Raw genomic sequence first — 18,083 nt, 5'->3', positions numbered from 1 at the left:
ATATGATACTTCCTTCTATCACACTACAAACAAAATTCATTGAAAACTTTTGGAGAGGCCCTAGGAGCCACACACAAGGATTTGGATTGATGCATACATCCCTGGGAACTCACATTGGGCAGCTTTGGTATGGAACTGGCTCTTGAGCTTCTCTGGTCCTTTTAAAAGTAAACCAACAGAAAAAGTATCTTGAATCGATCCAAGACTCAATTGGCAACCAATTTAACTGGTATAATATCAATATAAATAGGATCTTATCAAATAACACCATTCAGAAGATAAAGTGCTACATTTTAAACCACCTATAAGTTCTAGGTGGCCTTCAGGTATACAACCCTTTCTCATAGCATCTATTATACCATTTGAAACTGGAGGTGAATAAAACATGACTGACAGGGAGCAGGTCTTTTTCCTGCAAGCAGAGCAGTTTGTAAGTAAGAACCGAATATAAAAACTCCATTCCTGAAAACACTGCTGGTTGGCCATCCTTTATAATTAGAGCTTAAATTATAATCAGGATCACTGTTTATATGGTGATTTTTCCTTTAATCCTTAATCAAAGTACTTTGCACATAAAGTTTATCCACCTCTTCTGTATAGGTCCCCATATATGTCAACTTAAGATCACCTTTCATGCCTCAGATACCACTGATTTCTGTAAGTCTGTGTCAGTGATTCATTGGATTCCAGAAGTGGTGGTTTCCAACGGCAAACTAAAATCCTAGATTTAGAACACCTGAAAATATATAAACAACTTGAATGGCTTATATGGCCTGTGATAGAATGGGATGTATCTTGTGAAACAATGAAAAAAATATTCAGCAAAATTTATGGTAGTCTAGGCAGCCTGTCAGAGCATAAACACCTCATCTAGAAACTGTTCTTAGAAAGCACCAGTTCAAGCTATAGGAAGCAGAATAATTTCTTGAATCTTTTATGATGTCTGAACCCAAACATTCCCACAAACACCTCCCTGCACAAAGAGAACTGAGCAAGAGCAAGGATTCAAATATTGCCGCTTTCTCTGATCTGAAACTCCCATATACCCAGTGGGGAATAGTTCATTTGTAATACTCCTTCATCCATAGCCTGAAGTGGAATAATGCAACAAAAATGCATTGCAAGGTAAATTATTTGTTTTTAAAAACTCTCAGTATTCAGTTAGTTCTGCAATTGATAAATTATATATTTTAATGCTGTAACACAACTTTGATCATAAATATAATACCTTGATTATTGTACAGTGTTTGGATGCATTGTTGTTTAATTCTCTCTCTTTTTTTGCTGTTCCCACAAACTCTTAATTGTTAGCTTGTTATATTAATATTTGAATATTTAAAAAAAATCATTAAGTTTTTAAAAAGTTGTTCGCCATCTTGATTTTTTCCCCTTAAGGCAGAAAATGAATGAGTGTGTGTAATGAGTCAACTATGAAGCAGAGAAGGCAGAAATAATTTACTAAATACAAGCTGCCTACTAGCTGGGTTTGTCTAACAGGAGACAACTGCCATAATACCTGGGCAGAATAGATTTATTCTGCAGTGCACCTGTATGTAATGCCAGCTGCTTCAGGGACAGGAGATTGTATTATGAGTCAACTATGTAGTGTGGCAATGCAGTGCTACAGGTTTCATTTGGAAGAAGAGCTTTGGAATACATGGGAATACAAGTGTGTCACTGAAACAGGTACATAATGGTGGAAACAGGTGCTGTGTTGGTGCTGCACATCTGCAAAAACTATAAATATATTTTACCAAATATGACTACATAAATATTTAGTGTTGTTTTAATTTGTCAACCTTTTAATAAACTTTGAACCTTTTCCTCAAATATGTTCATTAATTGATTATGCTTTAAATTAAGTTCCATTTTCTTTTTGTCTCTCTCTCTTTCCCTGATGTCTTCTTTTATTAAATGTTCTGTCTTTGGTAAGACCCAAAATGCTCTTCAGCTCCATGAGAGAATTCAGTCTTCTAGTATGGATGCCAAGTTGGAATCACTGAAAAATTTAGCAAGTTACTCACGTGATGTAACATTTGCCCAAGAATTTATCAACCTAGATGGGATTTCACTGCTAACACAGATGGTTGAAAGTGGCACTGAGTAAGTATTCTGTTGTAACTCTACTACCATTTTTGTATATTTTTTCATAGTTACCTTAAGACAAGCTTTGCAAATTACTTTCACTAGACCATTTTTTTTAAAAAATGAAGCAATGCTTTCTGCACATTCTGTTGAACTGAGTGAGAGATGTATGTGAAATATCTTCAAGAGAATTTGCTATTTTGATGAAGTTTAAGAAAATCAATTACTTGTGTGTGTTGTCTGCTACATAAAACCCTGAGATTAATCCTAACAGAAATCCTAAACTTCCGTTAGTGAAGTCATGTAACTTTCTTGAATACAGATTGGATGCTGATGAAGCTGACCTTAGTAGCCATTGAAATCACTGGGACTTCATTCCACTGAAATGAATCAAAGTTGTGGCTACCTTAGTCTGAATACAGTCCGAAAGTTTTATTTTCATAACGTATAGAACTAAACATTGGATGATCCCAGAAGAGCCCATTCCCTGTGATACTGTCAGGTTTTCTGATAAGAAAGAGGCAATTTCCAAATAATGAGTTTTATGAAGCAATGTGATGGATAAGTCGTTGAAAATAATTCTGCTGGGATGCAGATAATTCCACATGATTTCTGCTTTGGGAATTGAATAATTCAGTCACATTGACATGGAATAAATTACCTGCCCTCTAGGATGGTCTGACTAGAAGTATGGAAGGTCAGAGAAGTAAATTATTTAGCAAGGCAGCAACCAATCTTCTCTGTGAGAAGCAACTTCTTAAATTCATTGTGACATACTAGTACTGTTTTATAAATCACATACAATTTGAGAATCTTAGATTATGCATTAGGAAATAGAAAATAACTATATGCAAGTTAAAATAACTCTATTTATTTAACACAGACAGCAATGTATAGAGATTCTTTACATTGTGCAATTATGAAGTTTGCATATTCCAGGCAATTGCAATTAGTACAACCCACATTTTGAGGACAAAAAAGTGATAGCCTAGCCTTCTCCAATCAAGTCTCTAATAGGCTCTGTCCATCAGAAATTAATCACAGCTAAGACACAAGCCAAATTTGTCATCAACCCATAGCAACTCCTGTCACATAGTTAATTTGACTCCCATATTTAATAGGAAAATAAGCATCAGGACTGAGGGGGATGCTAACCTCCTATTCACTGTGACAGAATTGAACTGAAACCTTCCAAAACATAATTACTTCAGGAAAAAGATTTGTAAAAAGTCACTGCAGGTTATGCAGTGAACACTAAAGTTGCACACAAAAATAAGGACATTAGAGTTGTACACAAAAATGGTTAAAGCTGCATCATAGGCCTTTGTTAGTTAGGGATCCTTTTGTTTTCCTTCACTTTTAAGAGAAGTGAGAATTGCTCATGGAAAACTGAGGATTTAGCAATGACATCTGTCCTATTAGCAGTTATTTTTTTGCTTTTTTTTTTTTAAACAAGGACTTATTTTATATAATGTTTTTCCAATATTTGGGAACTTGTTGCAATTTTTTCATGGGAGCATTGGAATTGCAAACTTGAACCAACTTCCATGCTATCTCTAAATGAGGACAGACAGGGAAAGCTGTGGCACCTTCGACATGGCGTTGCTATGCTTTTACATTGGAAACTAAAGTGAGAAGATCATTCAATTTTAGATCAGAAGTACTATTAGGGCTGAAATAGGATTGTTCCCCTTTTATGGATTAGGTATTTTGAGGATATCTCCAAAGCTTGTACAGTATCTATTTCTAATGTATCATTGGAAACTGAGAGGAGGGTACTTAAGAATGTTTGGAAGGAGGGATACACTTTTAAAAAGAAATTAATGTAATCCTTGGAAATGTTCATGTTCACAGCTTTTGGAAGAGTGCAAAGCAACAAAAGCCTCTTTCAAGGTGGTGCCATCATCACAAGCGGCCTTGCTAACTGGATGAGGGGACTTGCGGTATAATACTTCTGGGGGAAAGTATAGGCTGGGCAAGGCTGGGGAACAGCAATTGTAACTTCTGAATTCATCTTAGAAGTTTTTTAGTGTATATTTTCTTGATTAAGATGCAATTAAAAATTACAGTGGAATAGCTGAGGCTTGGAGTGGAAGACTGAGATTTTATACCTCCTCTCCCAGAAGCTCTCTTTACCCCCTGACGCTGCCCCCGGAGAAGGAGTTTGATCCTTCCTGCTGCTGTCGCCTATCGCCTAGGGAGCACGGCCCTTGGCATCCTCCCCTAGCCCTAAGGTGTGAGAGAGCTGGGCTCTTGCAGCCTGTGTTGGCTTTCTAGCAATTACAAGGGGGAAAAAAAAAGATGATTCAGTAATGCTGCTTCCTGGCCCCTCTGCATAAAGGGGGGTGACTAGAAGTTTCAGCCTTCCTTCCCTTCTTGGGAGATAAACCAGTCTCTCCAAAGATAAATCCAAGTTTATTTTTTATTTTTAAAAAGGAGTGATCAACAACAACAACAATAAAACCCTTTAACTTTAAATCTTAAACTGTGTATATTGAACACTGTAGAAAACTAGTTTTTTTTAACCTCGCTGCTAAAAGCGGGGGGGGGGCATTTTTAATATTTTCTTTTTAATCTAACTAAGAAACAGTGTATATAAATATTCCTTATTAACAATAGTATACAAATAATATTCCTTATTAACAATAATAGTATACTGCCACACTGTTTTAATAAATTCAAAGTTTGTGTTTAGGCTTAAGATACAGCTTAACAGGGATGGCACTGTTTTCAATGAGCCCTATCAATTTCTCTTCCCTGTGGTTGCCATTGTTAAAAGATAAAACATAATTTGCTTTCCAGAGTCATACTGTTACCTACAATTAGCTCTGAATATAGCTTGCAAGAAATAGCTTGACAAACTAGTGTTCCCCTTCTAGATAGTTGGGGAATAGAATTCCCACATTTTTTTGTCATCCCTGCTCTAAGAAAAAGGCATTCAGACATTTGCCCATCATGCTTTAAACACAAGAAGAAATACAACATCTGCTCATGGTAAAAAAGAGTGTGTATATTCTGTAGCAGTTTTTGCAAATAAGCAGAGCACTTGGATGTGCTTATCTCACATAATATGGTATTATTAACAGAAGCTCTGTTATACAATAAAGATGTGTCCACAGGGTCCTCTTTGCCTACTTATTTTTAGCTTGGGATTACTATTCCCTGCTGTTCTAAATAGCTTCCCCCTTCCTTCCCATTAATGGAAGAAGGAGAATTCTAACTACTGGCTGGGGTCACATGGCACACTAACACATCATATGGTTGGTTTGTTTTGGCTGCTGTGTGACCCCAGCCAAATGTGGTTTCCCATAAACTCTGGATAAACCTATCATGATTTAACATGAAATGTGAACAGAGCCCAATGACTTGGACAGCGTTGACAGAATTCAATATTAGTTTTACAAGGACTGAGGGACGGGTTAGTTTTTGTCTTCTTTGTTGGACTACAAGTTATGAAAATTTGAATTTCATTCTTCCTGAAATTCCGGGATATGAGAGAGTCAGTCAAACTACAGTTAAGTCTAGACCACAGAAGACCAGGCAGCAAGAAATAGATGTTTATATTGCATGTTATACTAGGTAGAATTGATTTATTTTTATAGAATCCAGGCAACTTACATTGGGTGTGTGATGTGCCTTTCTTGTATACTGCTGTAAATCACAGTATTATTTTTCATAGATGGGTAAGCACTGCACATTTAATTTGGTGATCCATCTTCCCACCTCTGATTTCCAATGTTAAAAGAAGGTGTTGTCATGAAGAATAGTCAGATAATTTTTTCCCCCCATTCTAGCATTTTTCCTGCAGGCGCAGGGTCTGCTTTTTTCAGATTAACAGATCGGTTGTGACAGGTATTGATCACCCGAGCCTGACGTCATGGGCTGAGAGAGAGTGACCACCCAAAGTCACCCAGCTGGCTTTCATGCCTAAGGCAGGACTAGAACTCAGTCTCCTGGTTTCTAGCCTGGTGCCTTAACCACTAGACCAAACTGGCTCTCATTCCAGATAAATTTATTTTCTCAAAAATAACAGAAGCCTAAACAGCAAGGATGTGATTCCTATATTTTTGTGACACCCATTCTTTTTTTCTGTAGAAATTCCAGTTTCTGCCTGTTAGTGCATAGAATCTCTATCATTGCTTGACCTCTTACAGCCCTCTAGCAGCTTGGTGTTTTCCAATGCCCAAATATTCCATATTTGGGCAAATATTATCTTGCAATTAAAATGTATCATTGTCGTATTCTCTCCTCTCTTTTTTATAGATTGAATCCATCTAGAGTAGTTTCTCAACCTCAGCAATTTTAAGATGTGGGGACTTCAACTCTGGCTGGGGAATTCTAGAAGTTGAAGTCCATACATCTTAAAGTTGCTAAGGTTAAGAAACACTGATCTAGAGAAACTGAGTTTTCCTGGAGGCAGGGTTCAGATTCTGTATTACCAGTTGTACAATCATATTTTGTTCCCCTTAAGTCATCCTAACTGAATTTAAAAGCAAAGACCCTTCTTTTTATGTAATTAGAGGTTTCACCAGATATGCCACAAAGGAGTTGGTCTCGTCAGAGCTAGGCAAAATTTGTCTCAGCTGGAAATGACTCCTGGCAAATGTAAGATTGCACGTTCAGCAAGTATTAAGCCTTTGTGGTGTAGCGAATTCCAAAAGGAGCTGCTGTCCTTTTGATAGAAAGCCAGCTCTATAATCCAGAGCCCCTTCGGGACCAAACAGTGAGCATATTGTGGTAAACAAATGTCTAAGCAAGCATCCTTTCACTCTTATTCCTTACTTTTGTATTGCCATTCCTCTTCAGTTTTTTCCCCCTTTCTATTAAAATTAGCATGAACAAAAGTCTCTGGTTGGTTGTTTGCCGCCTGAATTATTGAGGTCGGTGCTTTTTTTTTTTCATATTGTTTGAATTATGTGGCCTTTTAAAGGCATTCAATTTTCTCACAAAACCACTATGAATTATTGGAATGTTTCTGGCCTGCTAATTTTAATGCATCAGCCATCATTCATAATCTAGAAAAGCAAATGTTGTGACTTTAATCTTCAGAGGCAACATGTAACGTTATGCCCAGTCTGCTTCATCTTACTACAGTTTTGTTGACAAGCAAGATTGATATGAATTCATGTTATTTCTCTGTTATCTTCAGGTGAAGGGCCAATATTCAGAATAGTGAATAGATTGCTTCTTCTTTCAATCTGATATAATGGGAAATGTTTTAAAAATCTGGAAGCATTTTCTAAAATAAACCTATGTTTTAGTTTGAATTATATACTGAAAGGTACCCAGGGTTTACTTGATTTCACTGTGTAAACCTGAACTTGAGGCCATATTTAAGTCAGTCTGAAGGAAATAGCATTTTTTTCAATGAAGACTATTTGAAGTACCAAACAACAGATAATAATAATTTCTCATATTGATGAAGAAAGGCATATAGATAGTTTTAATTCAGTCTTTTCTCAGTGAAACAATTGAGTTGTGTTTTAGCCACAATCCCACCAGATTCTTGGCGGTGTTACAGAAATACAAGCAGTGTAACATCAGCGGTCCTATACATAAAAACACAAACCAGAAAATCTGAAAAGCAATCCATAAAAACAGACATCAACTACCAAATGCCCTCTGGAAAGAGCTCCGTCTTCAACTGCTTCCAGTATGCAGCTAATTTACCTTTCAGTAGGAGGTCATTCCAAGAGCGCTGGTGCTGCTATAATAAGGGAACACCTCTATGTTCCCCTCCATCCCCCAGTACTTCTTGGAGTGGAGATCACTAGTTGCTTTTTCTAGCAAGATTGAATAGATCAGGCCAATTCTAATGGGTGAATGCAATCCTAAAAGTAACTTGGTGCTAAGCCTTGAAGGACATCATAGTTTAACAGTAACACTTTAAATTGTACCCAGTAACCTATAGGAAATCAATATAGGATCCATAGCACAAGTATAATGTGCTCCCACTGGTAGGTACCAGATACAGGCTGCTGCATTTTGCATCAGTTGAAGCTTCTGAGTAATCTTTAAGGGTAGCTCCATGTGGAATGCATTACAGTAGTCTAAGTCACTATAGCAAGGTCCCCTTGCCCTAGGGCAAAGGTGCTCCTGACTACAGTTTCCATCTCCTGTTCAAGCAGGAGCTGTGAGTCCAAGAGGACCTGAAGTCATGAACCTGCTCTTTCAGGGCTAATGCTTCCCCATCAAGTGATATCGCTGCAAGTGCCCAAGTACCCCGATGAGCAAACACTAACTCTGTCTCACAGGATTTTGTTTTAGCCTGTTTTCTCCCATCCAGCCCCTCATAGCTTCCAGGCACTGGGACAAGATCTCAATAGCCTTACCAGTACAGCCTGGAGAAGAGATGTAAAGCTGAGTTATTACCCCAGACCAATGCATGATCTCACCAGTAGTTTCATGTAAATATTAAACAGTAGAGGAGAGAGGATGGACTCCTCTGCCATCCCACAAGGGAGCAGCCACTGAGCTGATCTCTCCTCTCCTACTATCACTGACTGGAGCAGACCACTGAAAAATGACGCCCCCAGTCCCCAACCAGAGGGTTCAGAGGGATACCACAGTTAATGGTATCAAAAGCTGCTGAGCGGTCCAGAAAGGACCAGGGTGGGCAGACTACACCCATTTAGCTCCTGACAGAGGTCATCCACTAGTGCAACAAAAACTGTCTCCATGCATCCCCAGGCAGAACACTGTCTGACAAGAATCTAGGGCACTCTGTACTATGCCCCTTTCCACCATATCTTGGAGACCAAGCAATAGTTATCTAACATCTCTGGATCCAGGAAAGGGCTCTTAAATGCCACAGTTTTGTTCAAGGCTGCAAGCAATAGCCCTTCCTGTAAGGAGATCTGATTGAGGAAGTACTTTGCCAAGAGCTTTTTAATAGTTGTACTCTGGACAGTTATCCTTAATCTCAATGGAACACATCTAGGAGATACTAATAGTTGATTATTTGCATTTGGTTTCAGATGTTAATGTAGCTCAGATGTTAATATAGTTTATTCCTCAGTCTAGGCTATTTAAATTAAATTGTTGGACACTTGAGCTTACTGTGAATAAGTGAGAGTGTGTATGTATTGTGTGTGCATTTGGCATATAATGATCAGTGTAACTAATCCTTTGTAACATAGCAGTGCTCAAATTTATATCACGTTAGTGTTATGCTCATGAAGTAGTCATTGTGTTTAAGTGTTTATAAACTGAATTTATAATCTTATAAATTCTTTCATAATTCAGTTAAGATGTTGAACTTGTAACCCCAGTAAATCTGTCATGGTTTATAATGGTTACTACTTCAACATCTTGACTTTTTATATTATTTTATTTTATTTTATTTTATTTATTAAATTTATCCCCGCCCATCTCCCCCAATGGGGGACTCTGGGCGGCTCACAACTCATTAAAACAATAAATAAATATACAATTACATAAAATCTAAAACCTGTACTTAATGGAATTCTATTATGATTGATGGAGTATTAGGTAATTATTAGCATGATTTCTTGCTGTTCTTAGTGAATACCAAGAAATTTGAACATTTTAGTACTGGAAGACTGATATAACAATATCGGTTTCCAGGAGATTAGCTACTTTAATTTTTTACACCAGTTATAACAAAAATAATCTTGTGATTCCTTAAATGCTATCAATATATTGTGTAAATACATGGAAGGATGTATTGTGTGTGTGTGTGCACACACGCTCATATACACATATTCACACTATTATTGAGAGGGGAGATGGTAAAGTTAGGAATAATGAAAAGATTTTCATTAAAGGATGGAAAGGATAATTATAGATAGTGACCCCAAACAAGGCAGCAATTATAGATGACATAGGCATTCTTGCACTGAATAGCTAATGAACTCATAGAGGGTTAAATGAGAAATAATGGTAATCTTCTGGCACATTATATTCATGAACAAATAACTTCATATCTACTCATAAAATTAAACTTTTTGGTTCCTAGTTTTTTGCAGGGCAAATAATAGAAGAGACTATGTAGTTCCTATTTAAGGATATAGAAATTGCCAGCAATGTAGTAGATTTGATGCTATAGTTTAAACCAGAATATCAGTTACTTACAATTAAAGTGTTCGAATCTAATCAGAATGCATAATAATATAAATATCCCATGCATAAAAAACTTTGTTCAGTTGTAACCTTCTCTGTCTCCAGCAGTTAAACAACTTTTAACTTCTAATTGCCGTTCACAAACTTGCAGTGATAAACCTAAGAAGGATCCCTTTTCCTTGCACCTGCTTCTCAGGGATCAAAGTCCTCTCTCAAGTTTGATGCCATAGAGTCTCTGAGCAACTTGATTGGAAAAGGTGCAGTCACCCTGGGTGAAGAACATAGTGACCAATCCTGCCAACACTGAACCAGTAAATCTACTGTAGGATTCTTAGGAAAAACAGTTTGGTATCCTCTTTACTCATTTGCAAGGATGCCCTTAGAATCCAGATGAAAGGGGGGAAAACAGTCTGCAGAAGACCTGTTAATTACTGGCCCTTCCTGGCCTTTGAAAAGGTCACATTTAGAACTCTTTTCTAAGTTACATTAATGGAAGGGTTTGGACAATGTAGGTGCTTTGAGAGGACAAAATCTGAGGCCCAGTGGTTGCTGGGTTTTCTTCTCTTTGTTAAGGGAGTTCTGGAGTGAAGGGAAGGAGCAGAGGGTTCAAACACTCTTTCTTCCTAAAACAGATGAGTGGGGCTTGGTTGCTATTGGCACATTTTTGTGGCAACAGTTAAGGCAGAGAGGTAGAAAAGTATGTCTGATCTTAGCAGCTGCTGGTCCTTGTGCTCAAAGATGGTCAACCCATACTGGTAGTTTCTGAAAATCTATCTATCTGCTTAGCTACCTACCTACCTATCTACCAACCAACCAATCAATCACAAGGATCCTGGAGATCTTGCTTACAAAATTCCATGACAGCTCATCAGATTTTGGAAGTGCAACTTCATACCAAAACAAACGGACAAAGATGTGAAAGCCTTACAAAGGGTTTATAAATAAAAAAAAAAGGGGGGGGACCCCACCAGTTTGAAAATCCACTTATGTGCCACTGTTATGCCAAAAGCCCATTCACTGTAACTCTTTGCCATGGGAGGGGGAAGTATGGTTCAAAAAAATTGTCCATCCTGTTTTAATGGAATGATACGATTATCCGCTGTCCAGTTGTGGTGAAGTTTTGACATTGATAATTCTACTAAAAGTTTTTAACATTTTCAGTACTTAAAACATGTCAGTTTCATTTGTTTTTCCCCCGATAAATGTTTGTTGGGTTGATTTTCATGTTTCCTTCCAAGTGTTTTTAATCCATGTTGTTATATTTGAGTCAGTTTCAGTTGAATGATTGCCAAATATATTTTTTCTGGTTGTGTTTTATAAGACTTTATACAAACTCTTAGATAATTCAAACAGACAGTGTCTTTATGTTTCTCCTTACCTGAAAGTTTTTAAATTTTTGCAGACGATATCAGAAATTGCAGAAGATAATGAAGCCCTGGTAAGAACCTGATTGGCTCATGACCCTGCAAACTTCCTCTTCTTTGCATGATTAAATTTCAGGCCTTCCTGCTGATTTTATTTGTTTAAATAACTATGCATATTTTGATCCAGTAAATTTTCTGCTTCTCTTTTCTGTTCTTTTAATTCTATTTGCCACAGTTTTATTATGGTCCTTTCAGTTATTTTTTATTTTATTTACTTTTGCATTGCTTACAGAATGGATACCTTATATTCCTGTGGCTGCTATAGATTTTGCTGATGCTTTTCTTGTTATGTTGTTACTTTGAGTGATAACTATTTATTTTACATATCACAATGCATAGTTAATAGACGTAACCATAAATCATGATCTAATTTCTAGCATGTGACAGCTGGGGATTATGGAGGCTGAAGTCCAGCATGGTTGTAAAATATCAAAGTGGTGAAGACTATTTTCGTATCTGATGATATGAGTAGGATGCATGTATGTCATTTTTTTTTCTGAATGAGATATTTCGGCATTTAATAGGACACAAATTAAAAATTTACAATATATATTTCACTTCTAGCTGCCAGTTGTACATTGTAAGAAATTCTTAAGCTGAGATGATATGGACATGTCTGATTAGTTTAAAATCATTGCAGAAGCTTAAAATTTCGTACACAGGGGAAAGGCATTAGTAGTTTTGTAATCTCATTTGCTTAGCAAAAGCTTGCTATTTCCCATTTTGTCTGTGGGGTTATAATGTTGCATCTTCAAATCTCACATCCAGTTTAGATTTTTTCAAATTGGGCCTATTATGTAAGAGTTCTAATTTATATTCCAAAAATGTTAGGCCATCTAAATGATGAATTGCAGGCTATCCCTGTATCTTTTTCTATGTAAACTTTATGCTTCTCTTTTGAGCGGCTGTCCACTACTCATGACTTCTAAAACATTTTGTTTTGTTCTAAAACAAAATCTTGTAAACCTTTGAAAAATGTGAAAACTGCATACTGATAACCAGACATAAGCTATTCATACATTAAGAAGTATAAACAACAAACAATACTGAATATCCACATTGAAATCTTCTTTTAAATGATTTTATTGAATGTTTTTAACAGTAATAAAAGCTAATTCAAAATGAAATTAAAGAGAGAAAAGGAAATAGAAAAAAAAGAAAAAGAAATATAAAGAAAAGATTAAAAGTGCAGAAAATAAAAGAAAAAAGACAAAAAGAAAAGATACTTAAAGAAGTGACTCCCAATCTTCTTTACAGATACAAGCAAGCATGATATCTCTCCTCCCCTTTTGAAATTGCGTTACATATATCATTTATTCCCATATTCCAACCCATTTCAATCCACAAATCCAAAAATCAGTGACAGTTCTGTCCAGTTTCAGCAAAAATTCCATGAAGGTTTTCCACTATTTTATAAAAGTACTTATTATCTTTATCCCTGATCAAACAAGTCAGATCAAATCTTTATTATAGTCATAAACCAGCATAGAAACAAGTCAATTTTATATTCTTTGCTCTTATATTCTGACATTGAAATATTGTTGTAGGACTTGGTCTCCATCCATATCTTCTTTTGCCCATCTTAAAAAGAAGTTTTTGAAGCTTCAACAGCCCTCTCCTTACTATTTTCACCAGGTTGTTCTGTAAATCCCCCTCTCTCTTGTAAAACCAATAGTAGTCCATTATGCACACCATTTTTCATCGCTTGATTTAATGTTTCTATCTCCCCTCTGTTTGTTATCTCTGTTTTGTTTCCCAAAATTTCTGTTTCGCTTTCCAAAATTTCCACCTTGATTTCACTTTGAATCACCAGAAGATTTTTTCTTTAAAAAACTGCTGTTCTGAAGATATCTTCACTTTGAAGTAAATGTAATTCAAATGTGCTTAAGTGAGGTTTTAGTGAACCTAGTGTCCTTATAGGCTCCACTGTGGCTGTGAGCTTCATGTGTTTCTTGCAGCTCTTGGTGCTTCAACTCAAGTCGACCTCAATCCTGCAGTCTCCTTGCGAGGAGCAGCCATCCAGAGCACAAGTGGGCAATCTCTTGGCCTCTCCTTTTCCAGAGAGGCTCCATTGGCCCGGGGCTGTCATCCGGCCATCAGTCTCCACTGCAATGTTGTCTTCGCTCCCTTGGAGATGTCTTAGTCCACCATTGTCCTCACCTGGAAGTCTCCAATATCTGCATTGAAATCTCATATACAGGTGGAAAATAATAATGTCAGAATCCCCACCCCTTTTATTTTTGCTGGTGGGCTCACAGGGTTTTTGAAAATGTACCATGGATGCTGTTGCAACATGGCAGTTGAGGAACAACCGTTTCCAAACAGTTGTCCTGGGAACATCACCAGTTAAAAAGTTTCAGGTTCCATGAACCCTCTATAGCTCTCCTCTTCAGGCAGGATTTTATCTACTAATCCTGCTATCTTTGTCCTTTTGACAATCATGTGGGCACATTTCCAAACCAAGTACTGCAGCTACCTGTCAAATAAGACTAATACCTGGGCAGCAAAGGTATGACAACTGGATTGCAGCAAAGAGTTACCATATTCTGTATCTAGGACCCATTTGGGCCCCAAAAGCATTCTTAGAGATAAAAATTATACCGAAGGCTAATCCTTTACAAATGCTAGCCCCCGCCCCTTTTTTTTACATTACAATTTTTGTTAATGTAAATGTCCAGTCATCAAATAACTTATTAGGAACCAAAGGATGTGATGATAGGCAAACTGGTACCCATAGATACTAAGTTGGGGACCCAAGGCCTAATGCTGTACTGATTTTGACATATATTGCAGCTGTATTGTGCTGTTGACTTTTGACTTTTGACATGATGGTTAGCTATACTTTCAAAGAAAAGGAATTTTTAAACCTCAGACTGAATTACCTATTAGAAAAACAAAACAAAAAAACCAATGGGCTGCATTTTTCCCAGTTCTGTTCCTTGTCCTTAAAATCTGTCCCTGTACAGTGTACTATAGATTACAGTGATTCTTGATGTCACTGTGTTCTGCATTTTTCTGCTCTTAATAGCAGCAATGAATCATGTGGGATGAAAAAAATATCTACTATATAATGATACCATGTTTTAAACAGTAAATTGCCCTACGCTTTACAACAGAGTAAAGGACATGGAATGTAATTGCCATTTTTGGCAGCACTCTACTTTTATAGGTAGTATTTTCAGTGCTGAGACAAACTTTTAAAAGCTTTGCATATGGTTTGTGGTTATTTTTCTTTATGTGAGGCTTCTTTTTAATGGCATAGTATAGCAAAGAATGACACCGTGATAACATATGGAATGGCACTTTGCACAAGGAAAAAAGTATTGGCAACATTTAAAAATGGATTTTGTAACTGTCATGTTCCTGTCCAAATTCAATGTATAACTAACTGATTTTTGAGTATTGAAACTGCAATCATAATAACTTAGATTCCAGGTGAAAATAAGGACTACATAAAAGTGTTTTATTCTCAGGAAGCATAATCTGCTAAAATCTTTGCTGATGAATGAGTCTGTAAAAGATTCTGGTACTTGATGTTTCTCAGTTAATGTAAAAGGTGATAATATCCATGAAGTTTTCATTTTCTTGCAACAATGGTATATACTTTGAGGACTTGTTAGCATAATTCTTTCCCATGTTGCTGACTGTGTGTCTCACTGCCACAGTGTTCATGAGTCATCATAGGCAAAACGGTGTCCTTCTGTTCTTAAAATGCAGTGCAACTTTACTTTTCCTTTGTTGTCTGTGCTTCCAATACAGTTTTAATTCACTTAAACATATTTTTTTTAATTAAGAAATATATGTCCAGATGAGTACCGCAGATTTCAGAAATTAATATGAATTCTATAAATTTTTGTTCTGGGTTAAAAAAAAAAAGAACTATGCTCTGGCATTTCTTACATAAAGTTTTTATGTGGATAGACATCTGTGAATGCTTCTATAAATAACTATTTGAGGACACACTAGAATCATTTAATTGATCTTAGAACTTGTTATATGAAAAAAATGCATTGCAGAATCATTGTTCCTGAAAGTTATAATTAGAACACTGCCCAAAATATATCAAATCAAGGTGAAAGGCAATTACAATTATGACTAATAGGAATTGTTATTTATAATCAGTGTCTGTGCATTAGTGGGTTTTGCAGTAGGGGAAGCCTCTGACAGTGATTGGCTGAGCAACCCTAACCTCAGAGAAGAGTACAGGGTGCAGAAGGACTTCTAGAAGCCTTTAACTCAACCTACTCTGACCTTTGAGAAGAGAGAAGGACTCAGCCCAGGAAAGCTGAGTACCATTACTGAGAAGACAGTAGACCAATAGAAGCAAGAAGTTTTAAACAAAACCGATATCATGTTATAACAGTTGGTTTGGTGAAGAAAACTTAGGAGACAGAATGCCTAAGAAAAATGGGTATTCATGATCAGGTGGTACATGAAATAAAGAAAGTTCAAATATTTGTTTGAAGTCTAGTCCAGTCTTCCTCAGGAATCCCATCAGCCTAACCAATAGGGGATTTGAAAACAATCAGTGGTAAAACAAGAGATAGAGTCATTGAAAAAAAGGATGCTGAATGAAAATGCATTAAATCCAAACATAAGCCACTAGTATGAAAGAAATAAGTTGATTTGGTCATATAGAGAAAAAAATAGGATAGACTTGCAATACAATTGCATGAAGAAAGAGTGGCTGACTCAAATTTGGTTTTATTGAAACTTTTGCATGAAACTCTATCTGTGTAACACTATAGGAAGATGAGACATAGAACCAAAAGAATTGAACAAGAAGAAGAACCAGTGGATCCAGCAAAAATGGCTGGCATCAGGCTAAGCCAACACATCAAATACAAAGCTAGAAGGAGCATCAAAGAGTTGTGTCTATTGGATCTGTGGCAGGATTATTGGAAGATGGTGTAGCTAATAGAAGAGAATATGTGTAGCTCAAGGTTGAACTGTGGAGTCCTTGGGGTTCTCTGAGCTTGGTTGTTTTCTTGCAAATGTTTTATTACGAAACGTTTGCAAGAAAACAACCAAGCTCAGAGAACCCCAAGGACTCCATGATGGTGTAGATGTTTTTTCATAAGGAGTGGTTAGGTCTGAGACAAGCAAATTAATATACTAATGTTTGTTAATATGTTTGTAAGTATATCATAACTATGGTTTCTGAGGCCAGGAATTTCCAACTGTTTCCAGTTACCATAAATATATGTTAAACCAGATTGGAGATCTAGCAGATGTACCCTGAATTAATAGAGTCAATCTTGCAGTGTTTCAATGCTCTCATGAGCTTTGGGGATGTCACAGGATAGTAGAAAATAGCAGTTTCATTTGTTTTAGCCAGTGTAAGGTTTATATTGGTTAAGATACTTTTTTAGCATTATTGTTCTAGCCTTGATGATTCTAGTGTGCAATTAGTAATGGATAGATTTTGAGGGCTTAGAAAGCACGTACAGTTAGGAAGCAATTCCAACATTCTTGTGATGTGAGGGAAAGCCATTGCTCAATGAAAAAGCAATAAGTGTTGCATATACATGATGCAAAGTTTTTTCTTCAGAACTTTTAGCATTTATCTGGATGTTTATCTGCATGTATGTCTTATGGAAAAAGTGATATCAGGGAGCATTCTCTTTTGCTTTAAAATATGATTCGTTTGGTGGACTAAAATTGTCTTGTTGAGGTACAAAGTGAAAAGGCATAAAATACACACATAATAATGTGCAACAGAGCTGCAATAAAATGCAAAAGAACACATTGCTAGATGACAAAGCAGTAAGATAAAATCAACTCCAGTCACTTAAATCTAATTATAGCCTATATGCCATCTGATTACAGAACAAATGTTTATTTGTTTGAAGATGCCTTTGCCCAATAACAGAAGCTGTTCAGAAACTAAGCTAGGTTGAACCTCTTGGAGCTGTCACCAATCAGTTGCTCCTGCTGGAGTTTCCAGCATAGGTTTTCAGACATTAGTCAGGTAGAAAATTATTTTAAAACCTGGGCAGTCTAGTATGGAAAATTCTAGTCTTTCAGATAATCTACTCCTAGGTGGGAAAAATCATGTAATTCTAGTTAACCACTTATACAGACATTGGTGTGTGTATGTGCGTCACTGGGTGATGGGGAAAGATTACTCATACCCTTTCAGTAATATTTGAAGCAATCCAGTGTTAAAAACAACTCCTGTAACTTCTTGGTCAAGTCCTTTTCTACATTTTCTCCCCATATTTAAGAATTGGAATAATGGTATCCTGTCACTCATGGTTGCTGTTTTTTATATAATTTTATTATGAGTTTTTACATAAATAAAAGACAAATATAAAAATATATAAAGAAAGAAAAAAGAAAAAGTGCAAAGAACAAAATAGTGAAAGAAAGAAGATAAAGAAACAAGAACCAGAAAAAATAAGCAACTCCTGACCTTCTTTCAACAGTTATAAACAGACTCATTGTCCCTCCTCCCTCTTAAATGTTACAAAAATCTCTTCAGTCAATCCT

At 36.5% G+C, this 18,083-nt stretch overlaps 1 protein-coding gene across 3 annotated transcripts in view; it reads left to right on the top strand.

The window, feature by feature from the left end:
- The window catches only part of ELMO1 (engulfment and cell motility 1), a 294,812-nt gene that overhangs the window by 98,904 nt on the left and 177,825 nt on the right, over positions 1 to 18,083 (top strand). For all 3 annotated transcript variants that reach the window (XM_088149982.1, XM_088149983.1, XM_088149984.1), the window contains 2 exons: positions 1,934 to 2,103; positions 11,570 to 11,605. In XM_088149982.1, coding sequence (XP_088006108.1) covers positions 1,934 to 2,103; positions 11,570 to 11,605 — 206 coding nt within the window. The remainder of the gene's footprint in view (positions 1 to 1,933; positions 2,104 to 11,569; positions 11,606 to 18,083) is intronic.

Source organism: Python bivittatus, unplaced genomic scaffold (assembly GCF_059951505.1).
Source record: "Python bivittatus isolate LINGU-HERP-01145 unplaced genomic scaffold, Pbiv_v1 ctg000610_np1212, whole genome shotgun sequence".
Taxonomy (NCBI): Eukaryota; Metazoa; Chordata; class Lepidosauria; order Squamata; family Pythonidae; genus Python; species Python bivittatus.
The sequence above is the reverse complement of the archived record's forward strand: the minus strand, read 5'-3'. Positions and strand labels throughout refer to the sequence as shown.